The 18,295-nt window shown below is 37.5% G+C and overlaps 1 protein-coding gene across 1 annotated transcript in view; it reads left to right on the top strand.

The window, feature by feature from the left end:
- LOC127431110 (CCR4-NOT transcription complex subunit 6) overlaps positions 1-17,347 on the top strand; it is a 32,843-nt gene extending 15,496 nt beyond the window's left edge. The window contains exons 8-12 of the mRNA XM_051681373.1: positions 1,359-1,513; positions 1,667-1,821; positions 2,065-2,298; positions 2,377-2,579; positions 13,470-17,347. Of these exons, the coding sequence (XP_051537333.1) occupies positions 1,359-1,513; positions 1,667-1,821; positions 2,065-2,298; positions 2,377-2,579; positions 13,470-13,682 (960 nt within the window). The 3' untranslated portion in view covers positions 13,683-17,347. The remainder of the gene's footprint in view (positions 1-1,358; positions 1,514-1,666; positions 1,822-2,064; positions 2,299-2,376; positions 2,580-13,469) is intronic.
- The last annotated feature ends 948 nt before the right edge of the window (positions 17,348-18,295 follow it).

Raw genomic sequence — 18,295 nt, 5'->3', positions numbered from 1 at the left:
AGAGTTCACGTGGTCTCTTGTGTGACGTATTCACATTCTTCTCTTGGTTGAGAAATCCAGGATAAGCACACAAACGCACCATTGAGTAAACAAACAGATACAAATACAGATCTAAACCAAAACAAATGAAGCTTTTGTACAGCGTTCCTCCTCACTTGTAAACAGCAATGCTCTTCCGTGTCAGTTCTCACGTGTCTCACATGCCAACTCAATTACGTCAAGCGCACATACCGCTGCTGACTAGAAGTGATGATTGAGTTAAAAAGTACTTAAATATTGATCTATTTCACACCAAAAGCAATCGTGTCTTTAGAAGACATTAACCACTGGAGTCGTATGGATGAAGTTTATGCGGACAGTCTGTTCTTTATGGAGTTTCAAGGGTCTGATCACCATCCTTTTGCATTTTAAGGTCCTACTGAGCTGAGATATTTTTCTGTTTTTCATCAAATTAGCTATGCTGAAGAAAGAAAATCATACACACCTGGGATATCATGAGGGTGAGTAAATGATGAGAGAATTTTCTTTTTTGGGTGAACTAATCCTTTAAGAGTATTTGAGTAGATTTGATTCCTTTTGTAGACTAATTAAACCAAAAAATGGCATGACATGTTCTTGGAAAATGTCTCTACGCGAACAGTCGTATACAGATGTAGGTTCATTTGCCCCATCTTCCTAATAACTGCACACTGGTATGTTCATGTTGACTGATCTTAATTGACTGAGCAGGAATTAACTGTCAGCATCAAAGTAGGTGGAGCACCAGGTCACACCTACTGATGACGTGGACCAATGGTATTAAGGTGTTTAGAAGCCAGTAAGAAGTTTTCCTGAAAATTTGCCCTGGCGAGCTGTTGAAATGAACTCGAACACCTTTGCTTTGTCCATATTTTGTTCTAAATAATTTCATAAACATTTGTTCCTCTAGGAAGTGTTCAGGGGCCTTTACTGTCTGACATAAAAGATTGTTGACAGTCATACAGTCTACTTTGGCTTTCACCCAAGATCTCACTAGGGTCATCATACAATCTGTCAAGCAACAATTATAAAGAAAAAAAATCATACAATTGTGCACCCAGTTTAACTCAACTCAACTGTGCTTTTAAAGATGTTTTATATTTTTGTGCTAAATAAGTGGTAATACTTTAAGTATTATATAATTAAACTTCTGAAGGTCAAGAAGCCTCTTGAAATCTTCATTGTTCCACACTATTAAACATCCTGTAGGTTGAAAGCAAATATTAATATTTATACACAGTTTTACATTTTCTGGCAAAAAGCCAGTTTGTTTTGACATTCTTGGTGGTTGCGGTTAAGGGATGAGGGAAAAATATAAACTTTTATAATGTTTTTAACAGGAAGTGGAGACTGAGCAGTACTACAACTATTTCCTGGTGGAGCTGAAGGAACATGGTTACGAAGGATTCTTCAGCCCCAAGTCCCGAGCCAGGACTATGTCTGAGTCTGACCGCAAACATGTGGACGGCTGCGCTATCTTCTACAAAACAGAGAAGTGAGTACAGTTGTGTTTTCTCCCTAACTGCTTGTGTTTGCTAACTAGAAGACCCGCAGGACTCCTTTCAGAATGGCCAAAACCACCACAATTGTGCCTGCATGCCGGATTTCCAGGTAGCCTTTCGGACCTCACTGTTTGTGTGTTGAGCAGGTTCAGTCTGGTGCAGAAACATACAGTGGAGTTCAATCAGCTTGCAATGGCAAACTCTGAGGGCTCGGAGGCCATGTTGAACAGGGTGATGACCAAGGACAACATCGGAGTGGCCGTACTACTAGAGCTACGGAAAGAGATGATGGAGCAGTCTGGTCTGTTTCTTTCCTTTCTCCTTTTTCCCCCCACTTTTATATTTGTGCTTTTGCAGCTGGTTTCTAACTAAAATGACCCATATGTGTAGCATTGTGTTTTGTTTTGATGTTATGTAGACTACCTTAAGGCCCACATACTGATCCTTCATGTGTGGTCTGCCACTAGGAGGAGTCCCTCAGGTCTTTAGATGTCCTGTTGTTAGCTAGCTTATCTAAGTAATGTTTCTGTCTTTCTCTCTGCAGCTGGGAAGCCGCTGCATGGCATGGAGAAACAACTCCTCTTGGTGGCCAATGCTCATATGCACTGGGACCCTGAGTACTCGGATGTGAAGCTAGTGCAGACCATGATGTTCCTCTCGGAGGTGAAGAACATCGTGGACAAGGCCAATCGCAGTCTGAAGCTTTCCTCTGTTTCAGGAGAAACCAATGCTATCCCTCTCGTCCTGTGTGCTGACCTCAACTCTTTACCTGACTCGGGTACATAAGTGGACAAGAATGTTTAAAGATACCATATGTATATCTTTTGCTTGATTCATGGTTTTTATGCATGCATAGGTGTGGTGGAGTACCTGAGCACAGGTGGTGTGGACAGCACCCACAAGGACTTCAAAGAGCTGCGATACATTGACAGCTTGACCAACTTCAACTGCAACGGCAAGAACGGCACCTCCAACACCAGGATCACGCACGGCTTCAAACTGAAGAGTGCCTACGAGAACAGCTTGATGCCTTACACCAACTACACCTATGACTTTAAGGTTAGATGGTCTCCCATTATTTGCTTTCATACATACAGCTTTTTGCAGAAAATTAACTGCAATTTTCAGTTTATAAGGTCATGTGTGAACATGCCCTGTTTGAAAATATAGGTAAATTTAGCACTGGCTATTTCCCTGAATGAGAAGTTTTGATGCTATCTGTGAAAAAGTCGTAAGATTAACGGTTTGAGCGTGTACAAGGTCAAGCCACGCTAATGTATGACAGAGTTGATTTGGGTACTCTGGAGTCAAAAAAAAGTCTTCTAATTAGGGCTGGGCAGTATGTCTTAAACTATATCTCAATATTTTTCAGCCTATTGACGATATTCAATATCTTGATAATTATGTTTATGCTCTAAAATGGCTTTTTTTTTTTTTTTTTTTTTTTTTTTTAATCAGAGGAACCATAATTTCATCCAAACAGCCATTGTAAATATTTTAAAAACATTAAAAATCTAATTCGTTTTTCATTAAACACAAGGGAGAATTAAATTCAATAATTTTCATTGATATGCACTTCATATTTATATTTCATACACGATACATAATAGCTTAATAAAAAGCATTTACCTTCAAATGTTTTTACTGTGCAAAGCTACGTCTGACTTATTTTTGAAACCCCAGTTGAACATTGCATAATAATTTTTTATTTTTTTATTTTTTTTTTTCCTCACCCAATTTGGAATGCCCAATTCCCAATGAGCTTTTAAGTCCTCGTGGTCACGTAGTGATTCGCCTCAATCCGGGTGGCGGAGGACGAATCCCAGCTGCCTCCGCGTCTGAGAACGCCAACCCGTGCATCTTTTCACGTAGCTTGTTGAGCACGTTGCCACGGAGACATAGCGTGTGTGGAGGCTTCACAGCATCCACCCTCAACTCGCCACGCCATCCTTTGCCAGATGCTTGGAAAATTATGTTTTAACAACCAAAACCTAAACAATCACTAGCATAACAGGGTTTTGATTGTTTTCAAGCAACCCAACTGATAAAAAAGCTGCTATGCTAGCATTTGTGCTACATGTGGACTATTATCAAAAGAATGTTTAATTTATCTTGTTTTGGACATCTGTCTATGCAAACTTTTGTTAAACGAGCTTTAATATCTTGTAGGAACTTTGACTCATTGATCTATATAATTTAATAAGTGAATGTTTATCACTATTTTTGTACATCTCTGGGTGCCGACATATTTGTGTGATGTCATGCACCTACATCTCAGTGAAACAATTTAGTTAAAATACTTGTTAGCTAGCTAATGTTTACATACAATATAAACTTCATATTCTAGTTAACATGCGTGTTTGCTTTGGCATGGGAAATGGGCGGGGTGTGTGACATTTGTATCAGGGCATCGTATTAAGGGCGGGTTTTAGGGCAACGCTGCTGGGTTTTTGGCCCGTTGGTGGGAATGCAGAGCAATTTTGGTCTCGCGGCTTGAGGTCCGAGGCTGTTGGCCCCGGCTGACCAGTTTATACCCATGGCTCGCACTGTTCCGATAGTGGGAAAAGCGGATAATCCTTAGTTTAGCATGTGATTACCTGTTTTTGTCTGTAGCCATTTACATAGTCCGTAAGTGCACCTAGCGTTTTAGATTCTGTTCAGATTCTAGAAGTGGTATTGTGTAATCCAGTCTAAAAGCTGAAAAATTAGTCAACTGATAAAATAATTATCTACATCTGAGTTTAATGGCAATTTGCTGCTAATGTGTGTGGTTGCAAAACGGAAAAGACTGGAACTGTTGCGTGTGTGAACGGCATATTTGGTGCATTTATCAGTGTAAGTAATCAAACAACTTTACTGCAATTTACCAGGTTGCTTGTGTGAAAGGGGCTATTCTCAATATTTTTCAGCCTTTTGTGTATTTGTTCAATGACATAAAATGGTGTTCCCTACCCCACATCCAGAGGAATGCATGATTTTAGACCAGGGGTCGGCAACCTTTTTGACATGGAGTGCTTTTTTTTTGGTCAATGGCTGTGCCGAAAAAAAACAAAGCGGATGTATGTTTCCGAAGTTTGATTCCACTCGTAAAATGTTTCTATTTTGCATTTTTCTAATTTAAGTTTTTTAATTACAAATGATATTATCAGTATAACAGTTTGAGTGAAAAAATTAGCAAAACCTGATGATTATGATACATGATCCTGCATGTGAATTTCGCAGAGTATCTTGTGAAAGTGCTTTTAATGAAAGAAAACCAATCCAGGATTTTTCCTGGCTTAAAATGAGGCAGAGGTGGTACCATCTTGATCATGTGCACACATACACTTGTACCATGCCTTCCGCTGGCTGAAGAAAACACTTACAATCAACATATTTTAGGTGTTCTAATAATTAGATGATTGAAGAAAATGACAATTATCAACTTGTAGCATATTTAATAAAAAAAGCTAACCTGCTCAACATTAAATTAAATACAACATAACAGCTAATGTGTTCATTTGTAGTTAACAAACAGCAAACTTGATTAACCTCTTAAACCGATAATAAGATCATCTCTGATCTCAGGTATGTGGGTGGGTATGGTGGGAAGGGACGATGTGTTTTTACAGCTTGGATTGGATTGATCGCTTTGACAGGTCTTGATTTACTATGTGCACAACTGAAACAGTGCTGGTTCTTATTACTTGATACTTATTCTATGTTATTATGTTTCTGGTTTATTGTGGCATTTACAAAAGTAGTTCTTAGGTTCAGTAAAACCCTCAGATCATTTGTTTGGAGAGTTTTTTTTTTACTTTTGATAAAGGCTACCTTGGTTCCAAATGCCATAACTTGCTTTGAGATAACAATACAAGATTTTGCCCAGATATAGTTGACATGATTGTAGTCATGTCAAGCATGAATAATTAACAAAATGAATAAATAAACTGCATCACTTTCTCAGCAGTATTGTAACATAAGAGCCTCCAAACATGAGATGTATATGTTTGCATTTTTGAGAAAATCAAGATTATGCATGGTTAGTAATTTAAGTTGCTGAAATAAGGCCATGAAACACATAATAGATTTTGTAGACTCCAGTTTTCGCTCACAAAATTAACTTTTGTTGGACACTTTTTGTGTTAGGCTGTATCAGATCACGCTCTTCTTCTGAGGTAAATTCACAGTGTGTCTTCCAAAAACGATAATGAGCTCAAACGGGAAAGACTGTACCTCTCGTTGGTTTCATACGGATTACACAATCAGAGAATATTCGTTTTCAATTTAAATTTGTTCATTTAAAAGTAGGGCTGCCCCCTGATAGTCAACCAAAGGTTAGTCGATGAGAAGAGTCTTGGTCCACCAAGTTTTGATTGGTCGGTTGGTCACAGAAAAAACTCCACATAAAAACGATTGCTGGTTGGACGCTAGGTGGAACTATGGGGTAATTTTCATTAAGCAGGGTTAGGGTTAAGCCTACACAAAGCAAGACACCTTGATTTCAAACCTTGTACTTTATTTATTTATTTATTTATTTATTTTAATAACACAATTTCATTTGAATTTTTAGTTCAACTTTTTGAAAGATGGTTTTACAACAGTTGTGAAGGGCAACATCTCTCTGTGCATTCTCTACCGTTCAGGTATTTCGTTATCCGGGAAAATACATCATGTGTGAATTAATTTTGTTCCCTCCATTAGATAGAGAGAGATATCTTGCAATATCCGATTACATCGGCAACCCCCTGGGCTGAGGGATCGGTGAATATTCTTGCTTTAGTGATTTTGCATTGAAAATTAAATATTTAAAAAACAAAAAACTTAAATACATTTCTAAATTCAAATTGCACTCCAAACAAAACAGCAATTAAAATAATGAAGTGATAAAAGAATTGTGTGTGTGTGTGTGTGTGTGTATATAATATACATACATACACCTTTCCATTTACTGTCAGGCTAGAATCCGTCTTAACATCATGGCGGAAAATTATAAATTATAAAAACAATTATAAATGTAAAAAAAAATTATAGTGATGATAATCACTGAAATATAAATCATGGTTCGAGGTGAACGTGTTTTTGTATTATGATTTAATCACAGATGTATAGGCTGCAGAGTTGGTCACAATGAACTGCTCTGTGGAAATAAAGTGAACTAAACTCAAAGCACCTCCTGAGCTGAGATGTCTGAGGTCATTTGCAGCACTCACAGACGATACTGTTCTTGCAACAACAAAAATCGGAAGACAAAAACAAAGAGTGAGAACTTCTTAGATGCGCGTGTTCCACAAGACTGCACGCCTCCGTATCAGCGCGTCATACATGCGCATAGACATCTTTTCTGTCATCTGTTCTTAAAAATATAATAGTGTTTCTTCAAGCGCGTCTCTACAGGCAAATTATTTGTAATATTAATTTGATAATAGCCTAATAATAATAATAATTTAATACATGGGAAAACGAGCCAAATATCGTCTTGACATCGTCAGTGGCATCAGCTGTTGGTGATCACTCTGACCGTTGAGATCATCGTCTGTTGGCACAACCCTAATGTGCAATTCTCTCTATAATTTAACAATGTTCAGACAGTCTCCTTGCTGGTTTTTCCGACACATTTTCCAGTGTCACTGCGGCTCGCTTCGTGCGTGTGCTTATAAAATGTATATTTTAAAGGCTCATTATTATGGTTTAGTATTTCTCTAATGTAGAACAGTGTTAGCAATTTTACTTATTCTTTCTCAGCCCTGGAACTCAAACCATTTGCTGTTGCCCCCCCCAAAAAAATATATTCAAGTAATTAATATAAATGTGCGACTAGTCGACTAATGGCTTAAATGAACTCCTACTAGTCGACTAGGAAAATCTTTGGTCGGGGGCAGCCCTATTTAAAAGTAGACAATTCAAGCTTTCTATAGACATGTTTCTCATGTCTGCAAGACAAGTAAATGCTGAGTTTCAGTTCATTTTCGTGACACGCTCCAGACAGAAGTTCACAGAGACAGAGACTGCAGAAAGCGCATCCTGTATGATTTCTTTTATTTTACAAAACCACAAAGTTTTGTTGTTATTGTGAGTGTACACAAATAAAAGTAAACCCTTTATAGTTTCGAATGATGTCTTACTCTTATCTGTATGACCAAAAATGACGGAATATTTCTTTCTGCTGTTATCAGGGGAAAAAAGTCAGGTGATCGTGCCGGCACCTCCGGTGACCACAGAGGATTGACTGTTATGTTATCAATATATAAAAACAACTCAAACAGGAGCAATTCAAATATTGAATTTTGGGGGCATTTCTGACCCTGCACGACGATTTTACAGCAGTGGCAAACATTGTCGAAGTTTAGGGCAAACATTATCCTTACCTGGCTGTCACAAATGAAGGCTGGTCAGGTAGACTTCGATGTTGTGTGGAGGCTGTGACAATGTCAAAGAGGGGGAGGGTCAGGGGCTCGTGTGGTCTCGCAGAATTACAACTTAAATGCAGATGTCTGGCACACATTTAGTTGAGTATTGATGCCAAGGGCCAAATTTAAATAAAAACTAAAATATAAATTAAAGAAATTTCTTGCAAAAAGGGCACTTATCTAGTGAAAGAGGGCAAGTGCTTGAGCACCACTTGGGGTCTATCTGCGCACGTGACTGCCTGCCTGAGTTTCGTCGGAGGCGGCACGAAATTTGATGGAGGCGCCCACCTCATAATTCTCTATGCAGGAAAAACCCTGCTGTCCTTTTGTACAAAATGAGTTAAAATGTTAATGTCACAAATTTGCTTGTTTGATTACTGATCACGAAATTGTGTGGAATCTTAAATATTTCTGTCATAAATCTTTCAAAATCACACAGAGGGGTAATCGCTAGCACGCAAGCAACAGCGAGAGAGTAGCAGCTGTTTTATTTATATTACGTTTTTCTTGGTGTAATCCTCATGATCACGCAGCGTGTTTTCATTAGCTGAATGGGAGACTAAACGCAATAAAAGTGTGACGAGACTTGCGCTGCGTGTGTAAGCCATTCACACACAAGATCAACTATTTAGCCCTTTTCAGTGAATTGCACCTGCAACATCCTAAAACTTTATTTCCAGGTTTAATTTATATTTTGAATAGACTCAGATTTTTGAACCCCACGATGGGGGTTTTTCTCTCTTAATAATTTCATGTAATTTTGAGTGTGACTGGTTTAATGAGGGTGTACCTGTCTGCTGTGTTAGAAATCTCAAGGATTAATAGTGGTGTTTTCCTTATTACATAACGTGGTGTTCTGAAAGCAAAACTAAACAAATGAAACATTGAATGTAGGATGTCATCCACGCAGCCTGACCGAAGCAAAGCAGGCATGTTTACTCGCGTGATAAACCGAAAGTGAAATGGCTTGCACCGTTTTGTTCAGCCTCTCATTCAGCTTATGAAAACACACTGCATGATCATGAGAAGGATTACGTCAAAATGTAGGTTGGAATGCAGATGCGGAATTTATATCAATAAAATAGTCTAGCTCTCTCGCCGTTGCTGGCGTGCCAGTGATTACCCCTCTGGATGCCAATGCTGGCACGCGTGCCATAGGTTGCCGACCCCTGATTTAGACTAAGCCTAAATGTTTTTAATGTAATTTTTTGTTAGTGCAAAATAAAAAAGCACCAACAAAGAAATGCCAATTGAAGAATAATTTAAAGAAATGTCTGAGAGAAAGACTTGGTGTACCTTGTCTGTGTAGTTTATATTTAGGAAGGTTGGACGGTTAAATATTTAAACTAAATTACAAAAGCAATTACTGAATCCAATACCATCTTAATACTATTTTGCAGCGCAGTATGAAAATGTAAAATATTTTCTATAATTTACTATTAAATGTTTACTACAGTAAATTGCAGTAAATATACACTGTGATAGTTCATATGACTCATGCATTTTATTCAAAGCCACTTGAAGACGCCGGAGGTGCATTTTACCAGAATTTGAATTACACACACAGGCGGCCAGAAGTTTGGAATAATGTACAGATTTTGCTCTTGTGGAAAGAAATTAGTACTTTTATCCACTGAAGTGGCATTCAACTGATCACAATGTATAGTCAGGACATTAATAACGTGAAAAATTACTGTTACAATTTGAAAAAAAATGTCAGAACTACTCAAACTTCAAAGAGTTCTCATCAAAAAAATCCTCCACATGCAGCAATGACAGCTTTGCAGATCCTTGGCATTCTAGCTGTCAGTTTGTCCAGATACTCAGGTGACATTTCACCCCATGCTTCGTCTTGTCAGGCACTTCACACACCTTACAGTCTAGCTGATCCCACAAAAGCTCAATAGGGTTAAGATCAACACTTTTCCAATTATCTGTTGTCCAATGTCTGTTTCTTTGCCCACTCTAACCTTCTCCTTTTTGTTTTTGTGTTTCAAAAGTGGCTTTTTCTTTGCAATTCTTCCCATAAGTCCTGTACTTTTGAGTCTTCTCTTTACTGTTGTACATGAAACTGGTGTGGAGTGGGTAGAATTCAATGAAGCTGTCAGCTGAGGACATGTGAGGTGTCTTTTTCTCAACTAGAGACTCTGATGTACTTATCCTCTTGTTTAGTTGTACATCTGGGCCCTCCATGTCTCTTTCTGTCCTTGTTCGAGCCAGTTGTCCTTTGAAGACTGTAGTGTACACCTTTGTATGAAATCTTCGGTTTTTTTTTTTGGCAATTTCAAACATTGTATAGCATTCATTCCTCAAAACAATGATTGACTGAGTTTCTAGAGAAAGCTGTTTCTTTTTTTGCTAATTATTATTTATTTATTTATTTACCTAATATTGACCTTAAGACATGCCAGTCTATTACATACTGTGGCAACTCAAACACAGACAATCTTAATCTTTATTTAACAAACCAAATAGCTTTCAGCTGTGTTTGATATAATGGCAAGTGATTTTCTAGTACCAAATTAGCATGATTCTAGTACCAATTTAGCATGATTACTCAAGGATAAGGTGTTGGAGTGATGGTTGCTGGAAATGGGGCCTGTCTAGATTTGATCAAAAATGATTTTTTCAAATAGTGATGGTGCTGTTTTTTACATCAGTAATGTCCTGACTATGATCCGTTGAATGCCACTTTGGTGAATTAAAGTACCAATTTCCTTCCGAAACAGCAAAATCTGTACATTTTTGCAAACTTATGGCCGCCATATATATAGTTGTTCAAATAAATAGCAGTGCGTTAATAAAAGTGAATAAAGTGCAAATATTTTTTAATAGCTTTTATTTCCATATTTCAAATGTAGTGGAAACATTACACATTCAATTCCAAATCAAAGCATTAAATTTGATCAAGTCTGCATTATTCTTTTACAGGAAGCAAAGAAAAGGAACATTAATCTGTTCAAAAAAAATAGCAGTGTCGACATTTTTCTCTTCAAACTCAATATTTAGTTGCATAACCATTGTTTTTGATAACTGCTGTGCATCTGCGTTGCATTGAGTCAACCAACTTCTGGCACCTAGAAACAGGTATTTCAGCCCAGGATGAACAAACTAAATTCCACAGTTCCTGTGAATTTTTGGGTTTTGCTTCAGAAACTGCATTTTTAATGTCACTCCAAGTTTTCAATGGGGTTGAGGTCAGGGGTTTGAACTGGCCACTTCATTACCTCATTGCTTTTTAGTCTTAAACCAAGATGTTGCTTGTTACTCGTATGTTTGGGGGCGTTGTCTTGTTAAAACACCCATTTCAGGGACATTTCCTCTTCGGCATAGGGCAACAATCTCCAAGTATTTTGATGTATTCAAACTGATCCATGATCCCTGGTATACGGTAAATAGGCCCAACACCGTAGTATGAAAAACATCCCAATATCATGATTTTTGCGCCACCATACTTCACTGTCTTCACAGTGTACTGTGGCTTGAATTCAGTACTCGGGGGTCGCCTGACGTACTGTCGATGACCACTAGACCCGAAAAGAACAATTTTGCTCTCATCAGTCCACAGAATGTTACGCCATTTCTCTTTGGGCCAATCGATGTGTTCCTTGGCAAATTGTAACCGATTCTGCACATGCCGTTTTTTCAACAATGGTGCTTTACGGGGGCTTCTTGCTGATAGCTTTGATCAAACATCTTCTGACTGTAACAGTACTTGCAGTTCATTTTAGATCATCTTTGATCTCTCCGGATGTGGTGATTGGCTGAATCTTTGCCATTCTGACTGTTTTTCGATCCAGTTTAACAGTAGTTGCTCGTTTTCTTCCACGTGTTTTTGTGGCCAATGTAAAGCATTTGAGATTATTTTAGCTGAGCATCATAATTTGCTGCACTTTATACATTTTCCCCTCTCCAATCAACTTTTGAATCAAATTACGTTGTTCCTCCGAACAATGTTTGGAATGGCCCATTTTACATTTCAGAAGGAAATGTATTTTATAACAATGTCTGAAACATTTTGCTTCCTTAATAAAGGGCAATTAATGACACCTGTTTTTTCACAGAATGAATGAATTCTCTAAACTCCACACTGCTATTATTTTGAACATGCCACTTTCAATGAACGAGTCAGTTACTCAGAACTAGCAGCGTGCATGTCATGACAGTTGGGTCTGTTTTTCTATTGCACTGCTACATCTACAAGAAAATTATTTGCAATGCAGAAATATCACTACTAATAACAGTGGTTCATCAGGTTACTGATGTTGTACTGCAGTTTTTTATTTTATTTAACGCGTGTGTGTGTGTAGATATAGATGAATGACACGTTTCACTTTCAATCTTTTTTTGTCCTTTGTTGGCCAAAAACTATTTACATTTGAACAGTATAAAATGATCTATTAGCTATTTATAGCGATTTATATAAAATCGATAAAATTGACTCATGCAAAACTCAGACCGGGACCATCAGCACAGACGATGAGATTAACAGTTAGTTGTTTGTGGTAAGCTATGAACAACTGCGGGTTATCAGTAAACTTGAGATGCTGTACATTAGATGTCACATCATGATGTCACTTTTGTCTTGGGATTTTTCCGGGATGTGTGTGAATGCGAGCACAGATCCGGGAAAGCTCGGGCAATGTGATTGATCAAAATCTCGCAGTCCCAGGACAGATCCAGGGATGACTTTTCCGGGATTCATCCCAGGATCTGTGTGAAAGGGGCTTATATTGTCATTTGATTTAGAGACACCTGTAATGGGAATAATGAATGATAATAATGTAACTATCTGTGATGTTCTGTTGTGCAGTATGCCATTTGACATATCTCAAGTATTTTGGATTGTGCTGTGAGGATTTTGTATAAAAGCACTTTAATTGATAAAAAAAAAAAAAAAATGCAATATTACGTTAAATTTAAAGTAATTCTATTTTTATTTGATTAAAGTTTTAATGAATTCATTTGAATGAATAGACACCATTTTAATAATACAATTTAACTAAACTGTTGAATACAGAATAAAAAAAAATCTCCATCCAATAACCACAATATACATCATGACATCTGCTTAAATATAACACCTGTTGGGCACACAAAGGGCTCTATTTTTATGACTGCACTAGGTGCAGCGCTGTTCAACAACTGTACTGTCTTATTTTTCATGAACGCTAATTCCAATTTTCATGCCAGCACAAGTGGCCGTGGGTGAGTGTTGCGCTATCTGTGATTGTATGCATGTCTTAGAAATGTCCTGGAAAACTGTGCCTTATAAAGAGAGGGAACACTGAATATTTTCCCCATTTTTGCTGTTGAGGTTTGAAACGGAGACGGTGTTAAAATTGACAATGTGTTTCTACAACTGGCCAGAGAAAAAGTAAATATGTTCACTCTGATACTCATGGTGTTGCATATTTTTATTTTATTTTTTTATCTCCATCAAATTCACCATGTATATGTTCTAAATATTCCATATATCACCCAGCCTTAATAAGAATACCTCCATCTTGAAGTCTCAAACCATTGTTGACACAACTGTAATCTTGTTTTTCTTTTATAGGGCATCATTGACTACATCTTCTACTCTCAACCTTTGCTCAACGTGCTGGGCGTATTGGGTCCCTTGGACCCCCACTGGCTCCACGAGAACAATGTCACTGGCTGCCCCCACCCCCACATCCCCTCTGATCACTTCTCCTTGTTTGCACAAATGGAGCTTCTCCTGCCCTACCTGCCTGCTGTCAATGGCATTCATCTGCCTGGTCGCAGGTAGTTCTCCGAGCCAGCAGGTGGAGCTCCAGCCCATGGTGCTTTTTGCTCTCACAGTGGATAGAGAGAATGAGGCAGGGGCTGTTGTGTATAAATCTGAAACCAGTAAGAGGAGAAGGGGTATGGCAAACTTTTATTCCCATGGATTTTAACTGAAGCAGATGCTAATGTCAGTCTTATCTATACCACCTTTCAACTTTTGTTTTCATTTCCTTTTGTTTTCTGCTTGGTTTTCCCCTTCTGTTTCTGGGCAAAAGTTAAAATTGCTCATTTTTCCAACTGGTTAACACCCAAGGGCCCTGAGTGATCCTGTAACTTCTACGTTGAGAAAAAAGTCAAAGCTTTTTTATAACTATATGGCAATATCTTTGAAACACATCAGGGAGTCCAGATCAAGCAAGTTATCATGAAATGAATCATTTGGATCATGCTATTTATGAGGCCAGTTAAGAGTGAGCAGCTGCATTTGACCAAAAAAAAAAAACACAATGTATTTCACCAGCTCAGCTCAAGTTAGATAGTGAATCTCCCTTATTATAAGGGCTTTTAATGTATAAAGAGAGCTGGTCAAACTCTAATACTTGCAGTCAGTGGTGCTGTGGTCTCTCTACAGGCGGTTTGCCTCGCACTCTAGCTGAGCACACATTGGACCAGGTCCATCTCGAATGGATTTATCCATAGGATGCCAGTCGTACTATGGGCAATCGATATTTTTTTTTTTTTTATAAATTTTTTTTTATTAACGCTTTTAAGAAAGCAGCGTTTCAATTAGCCAATAAATGGCCGACTTGTGAAGTTGTCAAGCTTCATGTGCCATACATAGTGCCCTCATTGAGCTGAGGTGCCCACAGATCTGGTTTGTACAGCAGCGAGAAGGTTTCGGTAAATGGAAATAATCTGGAACAGGCAGCTGTGTTTTATATTGCAGTGACTGTAGCCTTTGCACCTGGAGTGCTGGTCTCAGACCTGTTGAATTTGCCAGGAGATCATGTTAATAAGACAGGGGAGTAAGGGTGGAAGATGCTTGCACATTCAAAGACAAGCACATCCCACTCATAGATGGATAAATTAACCCTTCGATGTGGCCGGTAGATGCCTTGCCCAACAAAGACTCCACTTATTATTTTGTTTTTGGTTTATTTTCTCTCTACATGATTGTATAGAAGCAACAAATCTACTGCAAATGTTTTTTTTTTTTTTTTTTTTTTAAGTACACAGATTAGATTTGGATGAAAATGATTGTATTTGTAAATGAAAGCTAAATTTCTATCCGTTTTAGATGTTCATCTTAATGAACATTCAAAAGACCAGTGTGTTTAAAAGCTTTTTATTTTATTTTTTTTAGGTTTCTGCTGTGTAAAATTGCACTTGTCAAGGTTTTCCCTAGTGTACCAGTTTATTTCCTCTTCTGATATTGTTCCACCGAGGCCGATAACTGGTGATGTGGTCCTGTTACTCACTTTGATATTCAAGAACACAACATTGTGCCTCACTGATTCGTTTTTCAGAGCGCACTGCCAGTGCTATCGGTGACCACCTGAAACGCCTCAATCTCTCTGTACATGTTCACCAACCTCCAATATCCTCCTTTCCGTTTGTCAGTTTTGTATATTAGCTATCAAACATGATCTCTTTGGGTTTCTAAAAAAAAAATGAGCAAAAGATTGCTTTGCTGATCCGCTCTTGTTTCTTGAACCTGATTGTTTTTTCATTTTGAGGAATCCAATCATGCAATGGTCAATCCCTGCTCACGTTTATGATCTAAATTCTCTCTTTACTGCCACTTCCTCCCTTTCAACTCAATTCACTCAGGCAATTCACTTTAACCGTATATTTTGCTTGTTTCTCTACTTGTTTGGATCTCATTCTGTATTTCACGTATGGTTATCTCTTGTGTTGTGCCATCCGTTGCATTCTGCCATAAGGCCAAGTGTAAAGCTCGATTTACTACTGTAAAACCTGTTCTAACTTAATGAAAACAAATATGGTTGTAAGTTCGTCAGTTTGTTCTTTGTGAACGCAAGGCCAGAGTGCGGTTTCTGTAGCGTGGTCTAATTTTTAATTGCAGATTCAACAGCAGCCGCTATGAACACCATTAATTTATTGATGTGTGCTCGCAAAGCAAATTGTTTGTTTTTCCCTCCCTCTTGAATTTGTTTTAGAAATTGAATGGATTGACAAGCACTTATTGTAGATCACTGGTGCAGCTACTCATTGCTTTTAAAAATAAATAAAAAATAAAATAAAAAATGAGAACCTACTTTTGCCATGAGGCAGAGGTAAATTTTAATGACTTTTATCAAGCAAGAGTAAATGGATGAACTGGGGAGGACCATCTTATAGTTCCCCTTTTGGTGTCCCTTTTTATTCCTCACATCTAAGTCTGAATTTTTTGTTTTGTTTTCTGGTTGTTTTTATTGAAAGCAACTTGTCTGGTTATATTGGATTGCTGGTGTTGTAGTAAAAAGACTTTTGTAAAGTGTGAATAAATAATGTATCACGTTTCCTTTGACATGAATTGTGTTGTGTATTATGATTGATATCTAATTGTTTTTGTCATTTTCATTTTTTGTAATACTTAAAACCAAATTTTTTGTAAAGATGTTGGCACACACTGAATTATAGATTTATATTGTTGCTAACCTTCACTTCAAGATGCTTTTAAGGAAAAAACTACAATGAAATTGTCACAGAGAAATAAAGAGCTGTCATTTTGTCACGAAACAATCAACTTTGACCCTAAGCTTTGTGGCATTTCACCTGGTTGGAGAGCCAGTAATTTGCTTACAAATGTGTTTGGGTTGTGGGATGCGTAGTGGGCACTTTCTCTATCCTGTTTTTCCTACTTTCTTAGGTGTTTTTGTGCTATCTGTCTCCAGAAGAAAGTAAGGTTTAGGGCAGAACGAAGAGACATTTTATATTAGTGTTCTTGTTTGTGCGCTCCCTCTGTCTCGGCATCATTGCTCTCTGAAAGCCAGTCACCTCTAATTGTGCATGTTTAGGTATTGTTGCCATTGCCATAGTGTTTAGGGAACCTTTAATTTCCTTTGGGTCAAAGACAATGCTTTCAGGTGGTGTCTTGTGCACAACAAGCAAAAATAGCATAATGCTAGTAATGTCAACGTACTCAACTTGGCAATAATGACTTTCACAACTCTTGATTTCCCCCTTTCAGAATGACTGGGCAGATATTACTGGCTTTTACCATAGAAAGTCATCTTTCATTTCCTTTTATTGTTTCATTGTCAACTTTTCTCTCCGTTAGTAGGGGTAGTAGTTCAGTGGTCAGGATTGTTGTTGAATCAGCTGAGAGTCAATAAATATTTAGGTAATGTCACTATATAATGCACTGGACCAACTCTTGTTTACCATTTATGGAATACCAGCATAACACTTGCACAATGTTTTAAAAAGAATGTTGCATACATGTATATGGGGAAAAAAAGAATATAGATATTACAAAAATCAAATAATGGCAGCTGTTTTTAATTAAATATTAAATGTTGGGGATAAAAGCCTAATGGTAAACAAGGCGTTTTGGATTTCACTGTTTCTCCAGTTCTCTTGGTTCTCTGAGTAGTGAAGTGTTTATAACAGGGTCAGCTTGTTTCCTTTACACCTATGTATTTTTTTCCTACTCATGGTTAAATAAATTCTATATCTGTTTCAGCCTTTGTGTTTTGTGTTTATTATGATAATTGTGATTGTCGAGAACAACCAATAAAAAAGTAATATGCTTTCTAAGTCAGGGTTCTCACAACTTCTGACCAATGAATTTCCATAACTTTTCCATTTGTTTATGATTGTTGGTTGCTTTAGGGTGTTTTAAAATAACTTTATAGCAATTGCACATTTTGGAGATGAGCATAACAAGAACAAATTATATTCTTTATCAAAAGATTTTATTGTCAGGCCTGGAAGTCACAAGTTAAAAATGTCCTGGTATATCCAGATTTTCCATTGAAAAAGTTAAAGAATCCATAAGACATCAGCCCAGCCAAGCTGTAAATTAAGTAATTTCTAGTTCAAAGTGTCCTTTGGTTAGATTACACTATTTCCTAACCAAGTGCAAGACTATATAGGCTGCCCTGATATGCTTCACCCAGCAGATGGAGTGCATGATCCACTGCTCTGATCAGAGGTGTTTTTTTCTCATTCCTTCTCATTTGTAATGAGCTTATGTCTTCTTCCATCTGTAAACTTGGCAAATACTGGACGAAAATAAAAAATGCTGTAGTTATCTAACAGCAGAAAGTTGTGACCATATGGAGAAATTTAAAAAAATAACCACATTATATTAAAGAGTTGTAAAAGCTGTTAAAGTTTTCAAAAATTAGTGTTTTTATTAGACACAGATTAATATGTGTAAAAATTGTCTTTAAAACCCTCAAATTGACTATGAATATGTAAACAGACATTTCCCTAAAGTTCCACTGTGATTTAATGCAATTACCATGGAGACAAACCCACCAGCAAACCAATTATCACAAGCAGCACACACCATCAGTGTAGGATAGCAATGCGGCAAAAATCTGCAGCTTCAAGATAAATAAATCACATCTTTCATAATTTGTTTAAACTGTCAATAAGACATCCAAGTGCTACAAATCATGAATT

The sequence above is a fragment of the Myxocyprinus asiaticus genome, chromosome 40, assembly GCF_019703515.2.
Source record: "Myxocyprinus asiaticus isolate MX2 ecotype Aquarium Trade chromosome 40, UBuf_Myxa_2, whole genome shotgun sequence".
NCBI lineage: Eukaryota > Metazoa > Chordata > Actinopteri > Cypriniformes > Catostomidae > Myxocyprinus > Myxocyprinus asiaticus.
This window is presented reverse-complemented; position numbering and strand designations above follow the sequence as displayed.